A 20371-nucleotide genomic window follows, 5' to 3' on the forward strand; every position below is an offset into this window, starting at 1 on the left:
AGGTTGCAAAAAGAGTTGGACATGACTTAGCAACTGAACAAGAAGAAGAATATTAATATTTGTCTGCTTCCAATCTACACTGTCTTTACTGATAAACCAAAGAGTGCAGGCAAAAATAGTGCTCTTAGTCCAGCTGACAATGCAGCAATTTCACAACACAACCTTACTTTGTTCCTTCATTTCTCTACCCACTCCACACTGTACCATGTTGGCTCCATTTAATATTCCCATAAGCAACTTGATTTTGATAAGCAACCAGATAAGTAAATCTGGTTACACTTCAAATTAAAACAACAAAAAGTTACTGTTTGAAAAGCAAACCCAAATTCCGTCTTTGTTCCTCAAATATCATTAATTTTTAAAACCCATTCTCCATGTGTGGATAATAGTTTAAATGTTAGCCTTCTTAGTATTTATTCACTTTCCATAATGAAATGGTTCTCTGTTAAATTTCAATAGGTTATTAAAAAAAAACAACTCAGCAGCTAAGAGAAAATTATGCATCATTGCTTAGCTGTTGTACCTCAGCAAATAGATCTGCTATCCAATTTATATTTTAAATAATACAATAAATTAGCTCCCTGAGTATTAACTAAGTGCATATTTGGGTAGCTTAATTTAGAAGCATTCTTTTTATGCTAATCAGTCCTCTCTGATGAAATAGAATCACATGAACTAAACTGACTCTTGGCAAATAATCAGAGTAAAATTGGGAGTTGCTATTGTTTATTATTTCCTTTGTTTTTAGGAAGCAAGCTGTGTGTGTGTGTGTGTGTGTGTATGTGTGTGTGTTTTAAGAAAAGGGAAAAAATATCATCAAATACCGAGAGTTCAATTTATTTTGGAGAGGACACACTCACTAGTCAGCTACTGAGATAATGAAACTTCTACAATTCCTTCCATAAATTTTTGTTTCCTAGAATATTTCTCCCTTTTTCTTTTATGTAACACAGAAAGGAAACAGTCTTCAGGGGACATAAACAATGCATCCTTTCGCTTGATGGGAATTGTTTTGAACTATTCATTATCTCAGCATGTCTAGTCTATTTACTAGAAGAAATTCTCGTGTGTACAAGTGGTGAGCCACTACTACATTCCTTGAGAACTGTAGTCTTTGAATACACACAGTAGTGAGAGGGGTGTGGGCGTAACGTAGGGGCCAACTTGATTTTAATTCTAATTCACTGAAATTTACTGGGTGCTAGGAACTGTGCTAAGGGGCTTGCTACAAACATAAATCAGATATCATTCCTGTTCTCAAGGAGCTCCATGTCAATAGGGGAGAAAGGCAAATGAAACCCCAGTGGGGTGCCTGCAATGGGAGCTGTACATAGAGATGCAAAAGAGGAATTCTGGGAGAAGGGCTTCCTAGAGGTGATACTGGTGTTTAGCTCTGAAAGGCAAATGGGGATTTTCCAGGCCTTTGGAGGAGGAAGAAGGGCCTGATATGAAAAGCAGAGGGAATCCCATGGGAATTATTGGCTGACAAAATAGTAAGGTGTGTTTGGGGAACTATAAGGTGTTTTGCTTTGTTTTTCAGGATTCTAATTAAGAAAGAAGGAGACAAAGTCCAGGTTGGGGAAGGAAGCAGAGGCCAGATCGGGTAGCTTTACTTTTGTGTGTATGGGGTTTGGACTTCATTCATCAGGGAGTTAGTGAGAGATTTTTAGACAAGGATAAAACTGGATCGGACTTGCATTTTGGAAAAAGCACAAAGAGAAGGGTAGGTTGGAGAGGAAGATGACTAGTTGAGACCAGCTAAGGAGGCTATTTTAAAAGGAAAAAGTTTAAACAACAAGTTAAAACACATATTCAGAGTGTTCCTGAATAGCATCTTTCAAAATTGTGCCTTTTCTTAAAACACTACAAAGCAAAAACTGTTTCACTTAAGAAATCATAACGTAGTGTAGCCATTTTATGTCCTCCAAAATGCTGTATGTTTTCTAATTGGTTTTGTATAAAATCAGTGTTTTTCAAGTAGTTCTCTGTGGTTTCTGTGTCAAGCACTAGGAAGTGAGTAAAATCAAGTCAGCGAGAAGGGTACTGTAAATCAAATGCAAGAAAGGCTAGCTAAAGAACAGGGTGAGTCGTATTTGCCAATCACTATTCTTAATTTTCTGGTAAGACTCACAGCAAAGCAACTGGCTAAACCATTTCCTTGTTCTTTCAGTGGAAAAGTGATGGAAGTGTTAGAAAAAGATTTAGATTTTTCTACCTGTAGTCCAGCGCTTGCCTGCAAATCCAGACATACGTTGAAATGCCTCTTTTACTAGTTGCTTCTTATACTAAGCCACTGTTGGTAAGCTGAGGCGAAAAGGTGCTGAAGGACTAAATTTCTAATTGTTGTAAGCTAGGTATTTTGATAGCCAACATTAACCCATGTCATCCAAAAAGAAAATTGCATCTCCCAACTGGAGGAGCATTAAGACTTAGACATGACACGTCCATTCCATCCTTTTACTGGGTGTGGATGCTACAGTCTTTTAATTGATGATAGCCAGAGAAGAATATGGAAATAAGAGCGAGAGAAAAGGAAGCTAGACTGTGAATGTTAGACATGAAAAAGGACATTAAGACCCCTTTCCAGTTCACAAGCTCAGGTGAAAGATGCCCAGAAACAAGTCCAGGAGTTGGTGACACAGTGGAATAATCAGAACTCTTGTATACTACTGGCAAGAATACAATCAACTGGGAAAACAGTTTGGCGTTATCTAAGGAAGCTAAAGAGGTTCAAATACTATTAAATCATCTGTTCCACCTCTACGCATTATTCTTAAGAGAAACTCTAGCATGCAGGCCCAAGGAGATATGTGCAGCAATATTGTTCATAGCAGCAATATTTATAGTAACATAAAGCTGGAAACAACCCAAATGCCCATCAACAGTGGAATGGATGAATGATGTAATTATATGATAGAATGCTATTCAGCAGTGAAAAGGAACAAAGCACAATCCTGAACATATCAACATGGGTGAATCTCAAAATATTGAAGAGCAAAAGTACAGTGTTGCAAAATATACACAGAAGAATTCTTTTTATGTAAAACTGGATCATCGAAAAAACAAGTGAGTTCCAGAAAAACATCTATTTCTGCTTTATTGACTATGGCAAAGCCTTTGACTGTGTGGATCACAATAAACTGTGGAAAATTCTGAAAGAGATGGGAATACCAGACCACCTGACCTGCCTCTTGAGAAACCTGTATGCAGCTCAGGAAGCAACAGTTACAACTGGACATGGAACAACAGACTGGTTCCAAATAGGAAAAGGAGTACGTCAAGGCTGTATATTGTTACCCTGCTTATTTAACTTCTATGCAGAGTACATCATGAGAAATGCTGGGCTGGAGGAAGCACAAGCTGGAAGCACAAGATTGCCGGGAGAAATATCAATAACCTCAGATATGCAGATGACACCACCTTTATGGCAGAAAGTGAAGAGGAACTAAAAAGCCTCCTGATGAAAGTGAAAGAGGAGAGTGAAAAAGTTGGCTTAAAGCTCAACATTCAGAAAATGAAGATCATGGCATTTGGTCCCACCACTTCATGGGAAATAGATGGGGAAACAGTGGAAACAGTGTCAGACTTTATTTCTTGGGCTCCAAAATCACTGCAGATGGTGATTGCAGCCATGAAATTAAAAGATACTTACTCCTTGGAAGGAAAGTTATGACCAACCTAGACAGCATATTCAAAAGCAGGGACATTACTTTGCCAACAAAGGTCCGTCTAGTCAAGGCTATGGTTTTTCCAGTGGTCATGTATGGATGTGAAAGTTGGACTCTGAAGAAAGCTGAGTGCTGAAGAATTGATGCTTTTGAACTGTGGTGCTGGAGAAGACTCATGGACTGTAAGGAGATCCAACCAGCCCATCCTAAAGGAGATCAGTCCTGGGTGTTCTTTGGAAGGACTGATGCTAAAGCAGAAACTCCAATACTTTGGCCACCTCATGTGAAGTGCTGCCTCATTGGAAAAGACCCTGATACTGGGAGGAATTGGGGGCAGGAGGAGAAGGGGACGACAGAGGATGAGATGGCTGGATGACATCACCGACTCAATGCACATGAGTTTGGGTAAACTCCAGGAGTTGGTGATGGACAGTTAGGCCTGGTGTGCTGCGATTCATGGGGTTGCAAAGGGTTGGACAAGACTGAGCGACTGAACTGAACTGAAACATGAAAGGTAAAATATTATTTATGGAGATGTTTATCTGTAGTAAAACTATAAATTTTTAAAAAAGGATGTAGAAACAAAACCCAGGGCAGTAGTTTACCTCCGGGGCCAGTGAGGGAAGAAAATGGGATTGGGAGCGTGGGCTGCTGGTAATGCTACATTTCCTAAACGATTGTAAGCACAGGGGTAGTCATTTATCATTGTTTGTTTGATCTTATACAAGTATAATATATTTTTGGTGATTCTTCAACTTTTAATTAAAAAAGAGAAGAAAAAACCCACCTATTGATACTGCCAAACTCATAAAAAATGAATCTATAAGAAATTTAACATGTTCTCTGTTGTGCTTTTCCCTTCCGCCCAACACAGAGATAACGAAATGGACCATATGTCTAAACACGGTAAATGGGGAGAATATGGAGAAGCAATTGAATGAAACAAATGCAAAAGTGGGGAAGCGGCTGGCAAGTGGCTCCAAGAAGACAAAACTGGTACCAGAATGGAACCTTTGGACTCCAGTTGCTGCATAAATAATAATAATAAAAATAATAAATAGAGGAAAAAAATAAACAGCCACATCTCCATGCTGGAGAGCAGAAGAGCAAGAAGTTGCCAAACATTTTTTTTTTGTTTTGCTAGATTATTTTTAATTCTCTAAATCTAAGCTCCTATATTCCCCTTCTTCCCTGTTTCTGTATGTTAGAAGCTCAGTATAAGTGGGGGGGGGGGGACAGAATAAAATATAGGCTGAATGCTTCATTTATTGTCAACAGGGATGTTTCAGATCACTTTTAAACTAGAAGGGACTCAAATGCTTTAGAAACATCTCATCACTCAATTTAGCAACTTCCATATACTGTTGTTAGACTGCCATGAACAAATGTGCAGGCCCCTCCACTTCTTCCATCTCTCATCAAGATTGTTTCCATGTTACAGTAAAGTAAACACTAGATACAGTGGAAATATTTCTAGGTCTATCTGATGAATAATACCCCATTTCATCATCTGAGCCTTTAAGACATAGTATCTCATAAGGACTATATTAGATGGGGCTGGGGGAGCTTCTTGTCCTGTGAAAATAGATTCATGTTAGGAGAGGTCAATAAAGACAATAAAATTATATTTATTGCATGCTTACTAGGTGCCAGAGTATCAAGGAATACATAAGCATTATATTAATTAATCCTAATAATGAATCCTTCTGCAAGAGAATTAGGTATTAATATTATGATGAGGAACTTCTTAGAGAGGTTAAGAAATTTGCCCAAGGTCACACAGTTAGTAAGTGGTGGAGCTAGGGGCTAATCCAGGTTGAACACAGTATCCACTCTCTTAATCCCTATACTTCAGGGTCACTTGAGTATGGTGATAGTAGAAGTAGTGAGAATCATCAAGGTAATAAATAAAATTCAAGTTCATAACTTCTCAGCTTGAGAAGATGGCCCATGTTTGGGTACATGGAAGGGTCTATGAATTACTTCCAACAATCAAATAGTCTAACGCACAGGTGCTTTGTCTTTTTTGTGCCATGGACCCCTGAGGCTGTTTAGTGTCATCTATAAATACCTCTCAGAACAATGGTTTTAAATACATGATTCACTCACATATATATTATGATACATACATATTATAGATTACAAATTAAAATTATAGATTGACATTATCAAAACAGTTAAACATGGGACTTCACTGGTGCTCCAGTGGTTAAAACTCTGTGCTCCCTCCCAGTGCAGGAGTTCTGGGTTCGATCCCTGGTCAGGGAACTAGATCCCACATGCCACAGCTAAGACCCAGTGCAGCCAAATAAATAAAATGAATACAAATAAATATTAAAAAACAAAATAACAGTTAAACATGAATTTGTGACACATCAACATATGTCCTTCTATATGAAAACATAACAAAAGAGCAACTTGTGGGTCTGATAACTTCTATAACTTTTATAGAAGCTATCTTCTATAACTTTAGGCATAAGCATTGTTTCTAGCTATTTGCAACAGCATCTGTATTTGATATGAAACTATCTCTGCATTCTATGGTGACAAAGTCAAAGGCACTGCTAATACTGCTGTGGTTTGTTGCCTACATTCATAATGGAAGGAAATGCTAAATTTCATAATTCATAATAGGAGGAAATGATGTTCCAGTTAGAGGTTAGTGAAAATAAAGATGCAATTTTTCCCCCTTATAAGTTCACTGACCTCTTAAATCCTAACCAAAAAGCCTCACCCCAAGTTGGCAATCTATTAAATAACCTAACTAGGAAGCATTAAGTTTACTCCTGATAAGGCTTCAGTCTAAATCACTGCAATTTTATTTTTGCTTTGGCACAGAACTAATCATATCTATCTAATATATTATTGGATCAATAATTAATATCCAGAAACAAACTGGGACTGGTGTGCATCCTTGCTGAGAACTCTCTGGATGATGTTTAACATCATCCAGACCTAGTTGTATCCTTGTTGGAAAGTAATAAGAACGCACTACTGTCTGAAGACACCGCACGTGAGGACTGCATTCGGTATAGGACAGAATGCTGCTGGGAAAAGGAAGCTAATGTTTGAGTAAATAAAAGAGTTTTTCTATGAGTCTAAATTACCAATGGTCTATCAGTGTTTTAAGAGAACAAAGACCACTTGTCAACCTACAATACATGGCAAGGAACTGAGGTTTACAATTTAGTTTAAGGTTTGGGCTGAGGATTTCAGAGAATCAGAGCCACATCAGTAAATACCATTGACTAGAGGACACTTTTCTAAATGTGATGCTTCAGATCAATGGCTGGTTTGTTAAGAGTAAAACTATGTTCTCAGGTTTCTGGTTGGCTGGTCAGTAAGTAAAATAGCTCAGGATTTAGAGCACCCTCTAGGTATCAGAACAGAAGTTTACCCAAACATAAGCCACACAGGATTCCTGTGAGATAGATGGAAGCCATTTCAGTATCAATAAAGGAACAAAAGACATACAGTTTATGTCCCCAAGCCAGATGCATATTAAATTCCCTAAGAAGCTTAAATATTGATGCTCAGGTCTTAACCCTAGACCAATAAAGTCAGAATATCTGGAAACAGGTCTTGGGAGTCTGTATTTGCAAGGGTTGAGACACATTGGATTAGGAAAATGTAATGGAAAGGGATGATCCCAAGTTCTTTGCCACTCTTGTTAGCAAGAGGAATCTTGCCTTGCTCTGTGATTTACTTTGACCAAGATGATGCACTGGAAGTAACAGTCTGAGACTTTTGAGCCCTGGCCTTAAAAGGATGGGCATCTCTTGCTTCTCAATTTGGGAGACCTGCCGCCATGCTGTGAAGTCTAGGCCAGGATACCGTATGGTTAGAGAGATGGAGATGTAGTGCTCTCTCATATGGAGAGAGCACTACAGGAGAAGAGACTCACGTGGATGTTCCAGCTTTAGCCAAACTGTCAGCTGAGTGCAGCTGCAGGTGTGAACTACCCCAATCAGAAAAACCTCCTTGCTGAGCCCATTCCACCACATAATTGTGAGAAATAATACATTGTTGTTGGGTTAAGCCAGTAAGTTTTGGAGTGATTCCTTATTCTGTATCAAATAACTGTAAGAGGGAAATATTTACTAACAACTCTTAATTCTTTTCCCCTGAAAGATTTGTTATTCCTATCTTGGAATCTTGATATAAATTGAAAAACAAGACTGGATTCATCTTTCTAATGAAGAGAGAAGACATAATGACATGACAGCTTAAGTGAAAGTGTATATTATGCAAACAAAGGAAGACTAATACCCCATGTGGTCTCAGGCAAACCACCAGCTCCTACTGCTGTCTACCACCCCCACCTAGGCCCCCCCGCAAATCCTGAGAGCTTGCAACTGCACCATTTGGGTGGTCTTTGTGGCCGACAGAGAGATGTATCATCAAATCCTCCTTCAAGGATAGACTTGTGGTCCAGCTGTGGGAAATCCAGTCAGCAGACAGCCTCCAGCTGTCAGCTCCTTCAGGGTCTGCCTCAGCTGCACAGCACAACCTCTCCCAAAATGATGCCCTTCCTGGGGCATCCCACATCTAGTGACTAAGTGAGGTGGGGGGCATATAAAGGCCGATCATTTTTGTCTGATGTAAGATACTGTGATGGAAACTACTCTCTTTGGACCTCCCTCCCAGGTTGGCCAAGGTTTGTCAGGCCCGCGTCGTAGTTTGATTTCCTCCTCTGCCAATGCTGCTTCCTACTCCTTCCTTTCTCAGGTGTTAATCCCTAATGAACATCTCGTACCCTAAAGTCTGCCCCAATACCTGCTTCTGGAGAATCTAACTTGTAATTGCCATGAAACTCTCTAATAATGGCAAGTCTTATTAGTGAGGGCAGGGGATGGTTTGATTGCTATATTCTGATTGTCTGCCCACAGTCTGATTCCCATAAATGGACAGAAGAGCCTTCCCCAGGTCTGGAAGATGGAGACAAAGAACCCATGGATAAGGCCATCCCTTTTTGTAGAAATCAACACAGCTGGGATAGAGATGAAGATTCTGTTTAACAATTTCTGTAACATAGCCAAAACATTTTCCCTGGAATTAGCTGCATTTGGTAATCATTGTCTCAAATCTGTTTAACAGTTACTTTCCTCCATTAAATATTGTTTTAACTTCTCATCCCCTATCAACTAGTTGAATGCAAAAGTGACATTTATTGCTGTTTGCTTACTCTGATTGTTGTCAGTGCAACCAAGGACTTGCTGAAGACCTTTCTGGAAACTGTTGGTTCCTTCAGAAATAGTTTCTAATCCTCCCTAAGCTGTTTACAATTCTAAATTAAAGAAAAAATGAATTGTTAGCAGGAAGGTCAAGAGAGGCACTCTTGAGAGAGTCCCTCTAGAGAGGGACTCTCTATCATTCCCTCTGCGGATTATCCGTGGACATGTTGAAATCCTAGCCTGAGCTTCCCTTCCACTCAAAGGACTATGGTTATTCTTTTCTCCATTTTTCAGTTGCATGTAGTCAAAGGAATAAAACAGTTAATGTTAGCACAATGAAGAAGCTGTGGTTGTTATTGCTTTCTGTCTGCACACCAGGCTTTTCCCATCCTCCTCCTCCTTGTAAGCACTCTGCTTTCGTTTAGAAAACAGCCTCTTCTGTGCGGACTGGATGTGCTGCCAAATACACTGGCCCCCACCAACGCTCCACCCACATTTGTCACCACCATCACATACATGCCCTGAGGTGAGACTTGTAGCTGAGGTCTGGCGGGCAACTGGAGTATTCTATCCTTCCCGCTCCATAGCCTTCACAGGTATTTAAGCATGGTGGTGCAGAGGAAAGAGCAAGATGCGGACTGTTAAATCCCTGGTACTACTGCTACTTGAAATCTTAAGGAAGTTTCTCAGGTGAAACTTCTGTTTCTTTATTTATAAATTAGTAAATGCAAGCACATAATTTATGGGGGAGCTACAAATATTCTATAAAATTGTGGCTAAGAAAGTGTGTGGCAGACCACTGGCTTGAGGGCTTGCAAATGCTGGAGGGTCAGTAGCCACCCTTGGTGTCTCTTTTGGCCTTCCTGACACCCCCATGAACCAACAACCACACCTAGTAAGTGGCAAAACTGAAATTCACACAGGTTGGTCTAACTCCACAGTCCACTTCCTCTCATTACCCCAAACCATCTCCCATCGATCTTGACTCTCCAAAACAGTCAAGCTTCAAGGGTGGTGGGCTCCTCCCCTTTGGCTTCTCTGTACCTGTCCCCTAGCGGAAAGTCTTACTCCTTTGGGAAACTCAGGGAGAAACCCTGAGAAGAGTGTGGCAGACCATAGGCCTAAGAACTTCATAAGGCCAAACATGAGTCAAGGTCAAAATATAAGTCGTGGCTCAGGGCTTGTGCTTTTGGAGACTGGGGGGCTTGCTGTGAGCCTGAGGAGGGCACCAGGATGACACCAGCATGCCAGGCAGTCCTTGTGGGTATTCAGCTTTCAAGTTCATTTAACTGCACAGTAAACACTAATTTTCAAACAGGAATTGGTCCTCACAGCTTGGACATTATAAAGTTTATCTCCTCTATTTTGGGACCTCAGGATCAAGCACCAAGAAGGTGATCCCAGGAAGTAGATGAAGAACCTTCTTCCGGTACTAACATGACTCTCTATTTCCTGGGGGTACTCCTATTTTCCGGGGCTTCCCTGGTGGCTCAGCTGGTAAAGAAACTGCCCGAAATGCAGAAGACCTGGGTTCGATCCCTGGGTTGGAAAGATCCCCTGGAGAAGGGAAAGGCTACCCACTGCAGTATTCTGGCCTGGAGAATTCCATGGACTTTCACTTTCACTTCACTTTCCTTCTTCTCTGACCTATTTCCGCCCTGAATTCATCCTACTGCTGCCAATTTAAACTTTCCAAAGCTTTGAAAATGTGCTTAATTATCTTCCATGGCAACAAACACATATGCTTATATGAGATACTTAGAGCACTCAAATTCATAGAGATGGGGTAGAATGGTGGTTGCCAAGGGTTGGGGAAGGGGGAATGGGGAGCTGGCGTTGATAATTACAGAGTTTCAGCTTTACAAGATGAAAAGAGCTGTAGAGATGGATGGTACATAATCGTATGTATGCACTTGATACCACTCAACTGTATACTTAAAAATGGTTAAAATGGCAAGTTTTCAATGTATATTTTATCCCAATAAAAAAAAAATTGGAAAAAAAATTCTTCAATTCCCACCCCTCCTACTGCCTAAACAATGGAACACTCACCCCTTTTCCCACTATCGAGGCTCCATGGTCCCTTTCCAGTTTCTCTCCCAGCTTGCACCCTCTGGGCACCAAAACAGAAACCAGACTGTGTGCTCTGCCTGTGTCCTGCTCTGTACGCTCCCATTCGGAGTCTCTGCCCACCATGCTTATTCTCTGCTCATTTTAGTCAATTTCAGCGTCGATTCTTTTACTAACATGAGAACTCCCCAGGTAAATCTATAACCCTTCCTAACACTGGATGAGCCTTGCCTCATCACCTACTAAGCACCACCTACCTTTTTAAAAAACCCCTGATACTCTGTCTATAGAAAGGCACATGTATGTAACTCAAGAACTAACACTAGAAGTAAAATACACTCTTTCTCAGGCCTGCTTTAATCATGGCACATGTGTATGCAGACTCCAGTTTCAAGTGTACTAGCTTACTGCTGCCAATCCATCATTCCAGAGGTGGGTGCCCTTGTGAAGTAGAAAACTACTGAGCTGGAAGCCAGGGGACCTGAAATCGAATCTAATTTCAGACATGAAATGGGTATGGGACTTTGGGACAGTCATTTAACCTCCAGGCTTTAGTTTCTCCACCTGGAAAATGAGATCTAAAATTTGCTCCAGCTGGAAAATTTTACCTACAGGATAGAGAAAATTATTTATTGAATAACCTAAGCTGATACTGATAATGAAAACAAAAATTATGATATCTCAAGTTGCAATCAGGAAAAAGAGACTTGTTGGAAATAATGCAAAATTCATGGTAGAAGAAACTACGCTTACTATGATTGCACAAGAATGAAAACTGACTGGTGACTCATGTCTTCCTTTTAATCTCTACATGAAAAATAATTATTCTCCATAAAAATATTTTCAGTGAAATAAAGATATAAAAAATGCTTTTCTTCCCCAGAAAATGTAGCTTCATGAGGTTTTTTCTAGAAAGCTGTTTTTAAAGAATTCATCAGTGTTATTATTCTGATGAAAATTTTATAAATGTGGCATCTTGGCATGTATGGAGTTGCTGATTCAATGATGTAAGAACAAAAACATCCTGCATTTCAAAAGCAGTGATGACATCAAAACAGATCATGAACAGCAGCTGTGATATCTGGAGAAAGGCAGAGAAAGACCCCAAAAGGTGCAGCAGGGTGGTCTTGACAGCGATGGACATGGATTGTCACCAGCCAAGCAGAGACAGGATTACACCTTTGATCTACGCTGTAATGTTATTGAGTCACACACACACACACACACACACACACACACACACACACACTCTCTCTCTCTCTCTCTCTCTCTCTCACCGAAGGCCACTATCTATTCTATAATGCTTGCAAACTGAGCCTCTCTGGACATTAAAGAAAAATCTGTTTCAGATCTTTCTTTAAAGATATCTTCCCTATGGCTCAGATGGTGAAGAATCTGCCTGTAATGCAAGAGACCCAAGTTTGATCCCTGGGGAGGCAAGATCCTCTGGAGAAGGAAATGGCAAACCCGCTCCAGTATTCTTGCCTGGAGAATCCCCTGGACAGAGGAGCCTGGCGGGCTACAGCCCATGGGGTTGCAAAGAGTTGCACACGACTGAATGACTAACTTTCACTTTAGAAATAACTTGGTTCAAACCTTGTAATTTACAGATGAACAAACAGGTTGAGAAAAGCCCGTTACTTCGCAGATGATATAAGAAGGGAGAGTCTGATTCTTAGAACGTACAGATAGAAGCAGCCAGAGCAGCAAAGGGCAACCAGCAGACTCATTCTTCATCTGATCTCTGAGGGGTGGATGGAGCTGGCTGGTGTCCCTGGGCATCCCTTGATGGAGAAATGCTCCCTCATCTCAGCACCTTGCTGCTCCCCTGGGAGAACCGTCGTTCCTCTAAATGGACATTTTAAGGAACCATTCAGAGACAAGTCTACTTTGGTTTCAATTTTTAAATTAAGAGCTGTGGAGTTTGGCAGAGAGCGAGGTTTCTCTCTTGGCAGACACAGACACATGCTTCTGTTTTGTGTGTCAAATGCTAAAAAGCCGAGTCCACGGCTGACGGCCGTTTTTTTCATTATCAGACGCCTGACATTTGAACGGAATCCCTAATCCACAGAGTGCCTTTGTGAACATCGGAGCTCTTTTCCACCCTTCTTCCCCGCCCATCTCCACAAGCCACCCCCAATCCTACGTGGAGGCATTAGGGGAGAGGAGCGCAGCCAACGTTGTAAAATCACCCACATAAAATGCAGCTCCCTCGCCGTGCGGCAAAACACTTCTATCACAAACATATGTGGGCCTCGCTTCTTTTGTTACCCAGTTTTCGGCAGTCAGAGGAGTGCCATTTCATCTCTCAATGTGTTTTGCATTCACCAGCAGAGTCAGCGGGCTCAGTGTGATATTTGCCACAAGTTTCTGAGTGAAGGTCGACATCCCTCGTCCCACCTCTGTGGCTCACGCCGCCCTGCAGCTCCAGTCTCACCCCCCAAGCTGGGCATTCCATGCACGGTGCTGAGCAGGACACATGTGTGATGCCAGGCACCGGAGGCATTCATAATACTGGTCTGGGGGACATAAGATAACAGGTGGCTGAGGCAGCCATCAGAAGATGTGGAGGACATGCTGGGTGTGCCTGGTGGGATTCTCATCATAAAGCAGTGCAGCAGATGGGGGCAAAGACATGCCCAGCATTGTGCCCTGGCCACTCGGCATGCGTGTTTGCCTTTAATAATCTGAATAGTAATATCCCAACTTTCCTCTAAGGGTTGATTTCCTCTAAGGGAAAAATCAAACATTTTCTCTGATCTTGATTTTTACTATTTATGATTTCCCTTTTGTTATATACATCCTTATAAGTGATACACAGTAATAATAATACTAGCAAAATTTCCTGAGTCAGGGGCTGCTTTAAGTTGCTTAGCTTATTAAGTCCCCTCAATAATCCTATGAGAATACTGTAGACAGAGTTGCTTAAACCACAGAAATTTCTCACAGTTTTGGTGTCTGGGAAGTCCAAGATTAAGGTGCTAGTTGATTGGGTTTCTGGTAAGGGTTCTCTTCCCTGCTTGCAGATAGCTGCAAGCTAACTAAGATGCTGCCAGGGTTCCCTTGCTTCTGGAGACTCTAGGGGAGAATCTGTTTCTTTGTGTTTTCTAGTTTTCCAGAGGCTGCCTGCATTCCTTAGTTCATGGTCCTTCTTTCAAATACAGCAGTGCAGCACCTTCAAAACTGTGACTCACCTCTTCCCTCATTCACTTATCTGGATCTCTGTGATTACATTGGGCTGATCTCCCCATCTCTATGTCAGATGATTAGCAACCTTATTTCCATATGTAGCCCTAATTCCTTCTTTCCATATGATACAACACACTGACAGGTTCCAGAGATTAAGGGAAAGGTTTCTTTGTGCGTGTGTGTGCAACAAGCTGAGTGTGACATTCTCTGACCCTGTCTGCATCAAAGCAATGGTCGATTCAGGGGCCCAGAGGTGACAAGACCAAGCATAACGTGGTAGTTAAGAGACTGGAAACTTGAAAGGAGCTTTGGGAAGCAAATACTGGTGTTCGTGCTCTGCCAAAGGGTAGAGCCCCCGGTTAATACCACAAATGTCAATTTAGGGCCATGGAAATAGGCCAGCTAAAATACAGTTTTGCTGCTGCTAAGTTGCTTCAGTCATGTCCGGCTCTGTGCGAACGCAAAGACGGCAGCCCAACAGGCTCCCCCTTCCCTGGGATTCTTCAGGCAAGAACACTGGAGTGGGTTGCCACCTCCTTCTCCAAGAACACTGGAGTGGGTTGCCCTCTCCTTCTCACTGAAAGTGAAAAGTGAAAGTGAAGTCGTTCCGTCGTGTCTGACTCCCAGTGACCCCATGGACTGCAGCCTACCAGGCTCCTCTATCTATGGGATTTTCCAGGCAAGAGTACTGGAGTGGGGTGCCATTGCCATCTCCAAAAATACACTCAATTCCAGACTTAATAAAGGTCCTTGCCTGTATTCTAATTGCCCGACAGAAGCAAAGCAAAATCTCTTTGGAGGTAAATATTATCAGCCAAAAACTCAAACTCTCTCCATAACTTGACCCGTTTAATGTCTGACATTCAAACTTGTAGGCATATCAGGAAAAAGGATCAAATTGCCATAAAAAAGAGTATAAATAAATCGCATGAACATAAAGCTGAGCAAAAATACCACAAAGGAAAGAGTACAAACTGAATGTGTCCATTTATAAAAATTCAAAAACTTGCAGAAAAAATCTAGGCCATAAGAAGTCAGGACAGTGGTTACCTTGGAGAGGAGGGGGTAGTGACGGTGGGGCAACAGGCATTGGTTCTATCTTATTTCTTTATCTAGTTGACTGTCACATGGATATGTTCACTCTGTGAAATTTCATTTACCTGTTTTGTGACTTGTTAACTTTTCTATATTAAAACTCAATAAGATTTTTTAAAGTACCAAAGTAGAATCAATTTCACATTTCACTGATAAAATTATGTACAAAATTTTACCTGTGTACAAAGGCATCAGTTAAAATGCAATTTCAGGTGTTGAAATTGTTACTTTTTTCTTTTTAAAAAGTTTTTGAATTCAATTCAAAAAACTGAAAAATTTTTAGAGACAAACAGACAAGAAAAATTAAGTCCAGATTATTTTCTGCAACCGAAGAGCATCCACTTGTCCAATATTTTGGAATCTGACTTTAGAGTTAACTAGTTATGAAAGTATGTGTGTTAGTTACTCAGTTGCACCCAACTCTTTGTGACCCAGTGGACTGTAGCCCACCAGAATCCTCTTGCAATGTGGGAGACCTGGGTTCGATCCCTGGGTTGGGAAGATCCCCTGGAGGAGGGCATGACAACCTACTCCAGTATTCTTGCCTGGAGAATCCCCATGATAAAGGAGACTGGGGGGCTACAGTCCATGGGGTCGCAAAGAGTCAGACATGACTGAGCGGCTAAGCACACAGATTTTATATTTTTCATTGTCACCTTATCTCTTAAACAATACCTACACTTGTGTCTGTCAACTTTTGTCTTAACGTGGAATATTTGTATGTTAATATGAACTGAGATCATCCTTCTCTGTGGAAAGGAGGGACATGTATTTTGGCTGTTGTATGTCTTTGCTTAAGGTTGACCATGCCTTAATGGGTTTTCGGGCTTTAGCTTCTTCTTTTATTTTTTTCCTGTAAGTCTAATTCCTCTCGTATATACCCTCTGTTTTATTGCTTGATTTTTTTGGCCATGCCAAGCTGTGTGTAGGACCTTAGTTCCTCAAACAAGGATCAAACCTGTGCCCCCTGTAGTGGAAGCATAGAGTACTTAACCACTGGATCACCAGGGAAGTCTCTCGGGCTTCAGTTTCAATCCCACCATCCCATTTCCACAGTCTGCATGCCCAGAAGCATTTTCATACCTGACAGAAATTACCCACTTGCCGTACATAACCAGCCACTTCAGGATCAGATTTAAGAATCTTCCAAACTTTTTTTCCTGCCTTCTTGTATTTCTGGGATCCTTTCCAGTCCATGGCCATCAAGGAGCGCTCTGTTAGGGAAGCTGCCACAATGACGTCCAGCTGGCCATTGTAGATTAGAACCTGAAACAAAATTGAGCCATGGGCAAATGTAGGATTCAGCAGGGGAAGCCAGTTGTGTGTCTAGGTACTGAGAGAGGGGATGAGACACAAAGGGGATGTAAGCTTCTCTGATGTTAGAGAGGCCAGAGATGTCAGCTCAGAGAGGCCAGCCCAGGAACTCAGTAGGATCATTTTTTTCCAGTTGGTTACAAATACCAACAACCTGAAATAAACTCAACCTTGTCTCAACCATTGCATTCTTCCAAAAGTTTGATTCTTCATAGGAATCTTCATGTACACCTCTATGTATATCTCTACAAACACAAAAGCATTTGTGCTGTATTACCCGGCGCTATAGGTTTTACTTATGGCTATGTGAAGGAAGAAGACTGTGGTTACATTCCAGTGGAACTAAGGAATACCATATTTTCTAGGACTTTCATGAAGCCTGCATTTCATTATCTTCACTTTCAGGCCCTGCAGCAGCTGGCAAGCTGGGAATTCCATCAGCTGATGCTAATCCATATTACTTTCCCCTCCTACATTTCAGTGGCAACTATAATTTTCTGAGGCAGACAGATAGACACAGGTGCCTCAAGTTTCTTATTTGTTGGAGGCAGCAATGTCTGCCATGTCCTTCCAAAGGCCTCCATTCTTAAACATGATAGCCATTTGTCAACAATGAGGAATGTCCTTCAAAATGCCTAGAATACATTTTTAAGCCAAGTTGATGGGTACTGTAGGAGAAACTCTGAGGCAACTCTTTTCTTCCCAAACAACGTTTTAGTTGCTTGAACAAGAATTCAGATAATACCCAGTGCTGCTGAAGCTGTGAAGCTACTACTCTTCAGCAAAGCAATGGTCACTATTTAATGCAAAGACTTTAAAATGTTGAGACTCTTTGTCCCAGTTAATCCCGGTTTGTGGAATAAGTTCTATGAAACTAAACCCAAAGAAATAAAAAAAATTAACTATATTCATTGAATTTTTAAAGAAAAATTTGAACACAGTCTAAAAGTTCCATATTAGTGAGTAGTTAAATAACCATGGTACAGATGTTCTACGGGATATTGCAAAGCCACTTCAACTGTCTGACTAAACCATGAAGCAGTGTGGAAAATACTTATAATATTAAGTATGAAATCTGAATGCTGGGCTTCCCTGGTGGCTCAGTGGTAAAGAATCCACCTGCCAGTGCAGGAGACAGGGGTTCAATCCCTGACCCAGGAAGATCCAGCATGCTGTGGAGCAACTGAGCCCATCGGCTACAACTACTGAGCCTGTGCTCTAGAGCCCAGGAGCCACAACTACTGAGCCCATGCGCCACAGCTACTGAAGCTATCAGGCCCCAGAGCCCTTGTTCCGAAACAAGAGAAGCCATCACAGAGAGAAATCTGAGCGCTGCAACTAGAAATAGCCCCTACTTTCTACAACTAGAGAAAAGCCCAAGCAGCAATAAAGACCCAGCACAGCAAAATAAATACTAAAATAAATACATAAATAATTTTAAAAGTTAAATGAAAAAAGAAAGCTGAATGCCAAACATATATCACAATTATTATATATGTATATGATTGATATATTTATATACAAATATGGAATGAAACTTTTAAAAAAGGAACAGAGTTGATTAATTTCACCAGTGGAGATGTGAATAATTTCCCCTTTTGTTTTCTATTCCTTTTAGGCTATTTTTTTGCAATCATTGATTCTCATGAGGTATTGTCACTCCACCACCAACAAAGAGATTGTCTTCAACTCCATGCCACCTTTCATCTATGTGCAAGCTCTGGTTTAACTCAAGTGAAGACCTCTGGTCGAATCCTCAAATTGGATATAAAATGTTACACTGCATATGTTTCCATCTGTGCTCTCCTGGTACAGGCGTCTTAAAAGGCTTACACATAATTAGAAAGCCCAGGACTTTTACACACTCCAAATCCTCAAGCAGCAGTGGGCCAGGATTCAGCCTGAGATGAAAGGGCCCTGGGCCTCCCCTATAAGAACACAGGGCTTTCATGTTACTCAGTCACCATCACCACCTCCACTCTCCTATGAAGAACCCCTCCCCTCAAAAAAAATCCTCATGGATTTAAAGCCTCTTTAAAAAATTCAACTGTAGCAATAAAAATTTGCATTGTTTATACAAAGAAATTGCCTCAAAGACCTTGAGTACTTATGGCCCATGCAAAACTCCTACAGCTGTCTTACCAACAATATGGAAACAATTACACATGATCTGTACCAGCAAACAAAGCTTAAATACTTCACCATTCTAGGAAGGGCTGATTATAGCTGATTAATGAATACAATCTTTATAAAGTAATTCTTCTGCTAGAAATCAATGAAAAGATGCTGATTGGCACACATACAAATGTACCTAGCCATTTTTCCTCTTTGTCACCACTCTGTGAAGCCTGCACCTTTCTGAGTGTCACTTGCAACCTTACTTTATCAGGGTATTTACTGAAATAGATTTGAATCTTCAGTTTTGAGGGATGATAGCAAAATCCACAGGCTACAGCAAAAACAGAGTGATACGTATACATTTGTTGAACTGAATGGAAATAAAGCCCATCCCTGAGCCATTTCTCTTGTTTCTCCAGACTCATCTTAAACAAGAGTACAAACTCTCCAGAGTAAGGCAGTAAAGGGCCGGACTGCATAATTTTGTGCATGTGATGTGCAGAAGCCTACTTTTCGGGGCAAATGGAAATTCTTCCTTTGCAAAAAAGCAAGGAAAACATTTTTAACTTCTACAGGGCGCATAAGCCAAATATAACAACAACAACAAAAAGAAATCAGACGAGTAACGATCAAGCGAAGTGATTTCAGAGCTGACATTTAAGGCTGCCTTAAATATAAGAATTTCAGAGCTGCCATTTTAATCTAAATGTCATATTTACTCTCTTCAGCCCCCACAGGAATATCCCAATTGGGTGCCTCCAGGGCTGGGTGAGTGGGTGAGATATCCCCAGATCCGGTGACAGTGAGCTGAGAAGCCAGGTGGGTATAGCACAGGGGTGGGTGGTCCTGAAGTCAGAGGGCACGTGTTGGCCACCCACATCCTGAGTCAGAGAAGTGCTAGGACAAAGCTTAAGCCCCAGCGGGCTGGCCACTGATGAAGGATGTGCACACACGCCCACTTCTTCCTGGTGGGTGATGTGCTGTCCTAGTTTGCCCAGGATGGAGGAGTTTCCCAGGATGCAGGGTTTGCAGGCTAAAACTGGGACAGTCTGGGGCAAACCTTCCCCTGAGGCTTGCTGGTATTTTAAGCAACAAGGTCTAAAGATTGAGAGGAGGAGACAGAAATGAATGCAGCTTTTCGCTACACTTCCCTTGTCAGGAGTGACTCTTAACAAAACAGGGGGCAGGGAAAGCGCTGGTGGAGTAGGTTTCCAGGGACACAGCAGGCAGCACCCCTGAATAGCCAGTGTCCTTACTTTCCTTTCTGGTCAGCTGTGAGGCCCCAGTGAAGGAGCAGAACCATTCCTTTTAGAGAATTTTCTTATCTTTTACTACATGTCTTACTGGTTAGTTTGTTGAAATTGATGGTGATGCAAAGACATGAAAAAATACTTCTTATTAAAAAACCAATGAAAATCTATGATACCACTGTTGCTGCTGCTGCTGCTGCTAGGTCGCTTCAGTCGTGTCCGACTCTATGCGACCCCATAGACAGCAGCCCACCAGGCTCCGCCGTCCCTGGGATTCTCCAGGCAAGAACACTGTTGCTGCTCTATAATTGTGTGTGTGTTCTTAGTCGCTCAGTCATGTCCGACTCTTTGCAACCCCATGGACTGTAGCCCACCAGGCTCCTTTGTCCATGGGATTCTCCAGGCAAGAATACTATAGTAGGTTGTCATGCCCTCCTCCAGGGGCTCTTTCCAACCCAGGGATCGAACCGAGGTCTCCCACATTGCAGGCAGA

The 20371-nt window shown here is 41.5% G+C and overlaps 1 protein-coding gene across 1 annotated transcript in view; it reads right to left on the reverse strand.

Annotated features, from left to right (window-relative positions):
* The window catches only part of CPVL (carboxypeptidase vitellogenic like), a 127459-nt gene that overhangs the window by 7693 nt on the left and 99395 nt on the right, over positions 1-20371 (reverse strand). Inside the window, exon 12 of the mRNA XM_070368794.1 lies at positions 16280-16462. Coding sequence (XP_070224895.1) covers positions 16280-16462 — 183 coding nt within the window. The remainder of the gene's footprint in view (positions 1-16279; positions 16463-20371) is intronic.

This window comes from Bos mutus, chromosome 4, assembly GCF_027580195.1.
Source record: "Bos mutus isolate GX-2022 chromosome 4, NWIPB_WYAK_1.1, whole genome shotgun sequence".
NCBI classification, from domain to species: domain Eukaryota; kingdom Metazoa; phylum Chordata; class Mammalia; order Artiodactyla; family Bovidae; genus Bos; species Bos mutus.